The sequence below is a fragment of the Oncorhynchus masou genome, chromosome 29, assembly GCF_036934945.1.
Source record: "Oncorhynchus masou masou isolate Uvic2021 chromosome 29, UVic_Omas_1.1, whole genome shotgun sequence".
Taxonomy (NCBI): Eukaryota; Metazoa; Chordata; class Actinopteri; order Salmoniformes; family Salmonidae; genus Oncorhynchus; species Oncorhynchus masou.
In genome coordinates, this window is record NC_088240.1 from 15,522,214 (window position 1) to 15,524,713 (window position 2,500).

Here is a 2,500-nt window from a genome sequence, read left to right on the forward strand (position 1 = left end):
TTAACTGACAATTCATGTGCCATACTTTTAACTGACAATCCATGTGCCATGCTTTTAACTGACAATCCATGTGCCATGCTTTTAAATGACAATCCATGTGCCATGCTTTTAACTGACAATCCATGTGTCATGCTTTTAACTGACAATCCATGTGGATATGCACATTTTAATGCATTTGAACTCCCCAAAACCAAAAGGAGGAGTGCCTAGGAATAATTAGGAACCCTCCGTTGTGTCTCTGGTGAAATATGTGGTAGTTGTCAACCTTACCTGACTCTACATCCAGTGAGTACTTGTCGATGGCCAGGTTCATGGTCTTGTAGGCTGTGTTAGCGAAGTCTTCCAGGATCAGGTAGACTGCGTTGTTGACGCCGCGAGGTACCGGCTTCCCGAACTTCATCCGGCTGTTGACCACAATACTCCCGTTCCGGAAGTTTAGGATCTCCAGGTTCTGGAAGTTACTAAGGTTGGACTGGAGGTAGGGGAGCAGCTAGAGGGGGGCAGGGAGGGACAGGGGGATGGAGAGAGAGAGATACAGAGAGAGCGCACCCTCTACATATAGTATAACACCAAGTAAAACATCTATTTCAAATTGTCTACAGGGGGAAAGGGGGAATAATGGGTTAAAATGAATAGCTCACCAGCTCTATGAACCTTTGTTCCAGGGCCTTGTATTCCGTGGAGCTCTTATTGAAGAGGTCATCTGAGAACTTCATGTTGGTTACCCTCAGACTGAAGAACACCATCAGCGCCCGCCCAGGGTTGATTGGCATGGCAACGCTGTGGTCCACACCATGTACCCCTCCAGAGGGGTACCCGCTGCTTCCCTCCTCTGTTTGGTTGGTGCCACCGAAGGGGACCAGGTCATAGTCTGTCACAGGGTCGATCGTCTGCAGCTGGTTTAACAGACATGAAACAATTCATTGGTCAATGTGGAACAACATTTGGTAGCTTTTATGATACAACAAGGAAATGTCTGCACTAACAAATGAATAGACTAAGTAAAGTACCATAACAAGGGGAGTTTTTCCTAGTCAGGTTACATGGTCACTCAGACAGGAAAAACTCAGGGTCCTGACTAATGCCCATTACAACCATCATCTCTCCATCATCTTTTATTACCTCCAGAGTGATGGAAATGTCTGGGCCAGGGTAATACTTGGCAGGTGTGAGAGCTGGGGTGACCCCCTGGTCCTCTGCTTCTGCCTCCGGTTCTGGGGCTGCGGATAGGCCTGTGGCCTCTGTTGCCTCTTCTTCTACTATGGGATCAGAGACTTGGGTGAAGGGCGACTCCTTCTCTGCAGAAAGAGTGGTAGGGTAAGAGGCCTCTGGAACAGCCTCGTCGACCAACATAATCTCATCTTCTACCAGGTCCTCCACCGAGGTCTCAGTCATGTCCAGAAGTTCCATCACCACTTCTTCTTTTGCCACCTCTTCCTCCACCTCCAAGGCATCCTCTCCAGTTACTGGCTCCTCGATGATTGGTCCCTCCTCTAAGCTCTTAACTTCCTCTCCATATCCTGATATTTCTGGATGACCCAACACCTCGTTAGCCTCTTCTTCAGGCTCATCTGGGGGCACAGTCTCCATCGCATTCTCGGGGACATTAAGGCTCTCCGCTGGCTCGGGATCTTCCATCGTTTCCACAGGGACAAAGGCAGGGTTCACTTCCTCCAACTCTTCTATGGTGTCTGTCTCTAGGATGTAATACTCAAGGTTTTCTGAGGGTTCAGCTTCTTCTTCTAGAACCTCTGCAGTATCAGAGACCTCCACAACTTCCTCCTCTACCTCCTCTTCCTCAGAGACCTCCACTGCTATCTCCTCTACCACCTCTTCCTCAGAGACCTCCACTGCTATCTCCTCTACCTCCTCTTCCTCAGAGACCTCCACTGCTATCTCCTCTACCTCCTCTTCCTCAGAGACCTCCACTGCTTCCTCCTCTACCTCCTCTTCATCAGGGACCTCCACTGCTTCCTCCTGTTCCCCAGGGACCTCCACTGCTTCCTCCTCTACCTCCTCTTCATCAGGGTCCTCCACTGCTTCCTCCTCTTCCCCAGGGACCTCCACTGCTTCCTCCTCTACCTCCTCTTCATCAGGGACCTCCACTGCTTCCTCCTCTTCCCCAGGGACCTCCACTGCTTCCTCCTCTACCTCCTCTTCATCAGGGACCTCCACTGCTTCCTCCTCTACCTCCTCTTCATCAGGGACCTCCACTGCTTCCTCCTCTACCTCCTCTTCATCAGAGACCTCCACTGCTTCCTCCTCTTCCTCAGGGACCTCCACTGCTTCCTCCTCTTCCTCAGGGACCTCCACTACTTCCTCCTCTACCCCAGGGACCTCCACTGCTTCCTCCTCTATCACCTCTTCCTCAGGGACCTCCACTGCTTCCTCCTCTATCACCTCTTCCTCAGGGACCTCCACTAATTCCTCCTCTACCACCTCTTCCTCAGGGACCTCCACTACTTCCTCCTCTACCTCCTCTTCCTCAGGGACCTCCACT

At 51.0% G+C, this 2,500-nt stretch overlaps 1 protein-coding gene across 1 annotated transcript in view; it reads right to left on the reverse strand.

Moving 5' to 3' along the window:
* impg2a (interphotoreceptor matrix proteoglycan 2a) overlaps positions 1 to 2,500 on the reverse strand; it is a 7,867-nt gene that overhangs the window by 4,958 nt on the left and 409 nt on the right. The window contains exons 2-4 of the mRNA XM_064944707.1: positions 1,123 to 2,500; positions 642 to 896; positions 271 to 490 (exon numbers count right to left, since the gene is read on the reverse strand). The exon at positions 1,123 to 2,500 is cut by the window's right edge and continues 274 nt beyond it. Of these exons, the coding sequence (XP_064800779.1) occupies positions 271 to 490; positions 642 to 896; positions 1,123 to 2,500 (1,853 nt within the window). The remainder of the gene's footprint in view (positions 1 to 270; positions 491 to 641; positions 897 to 1,122) is intronic.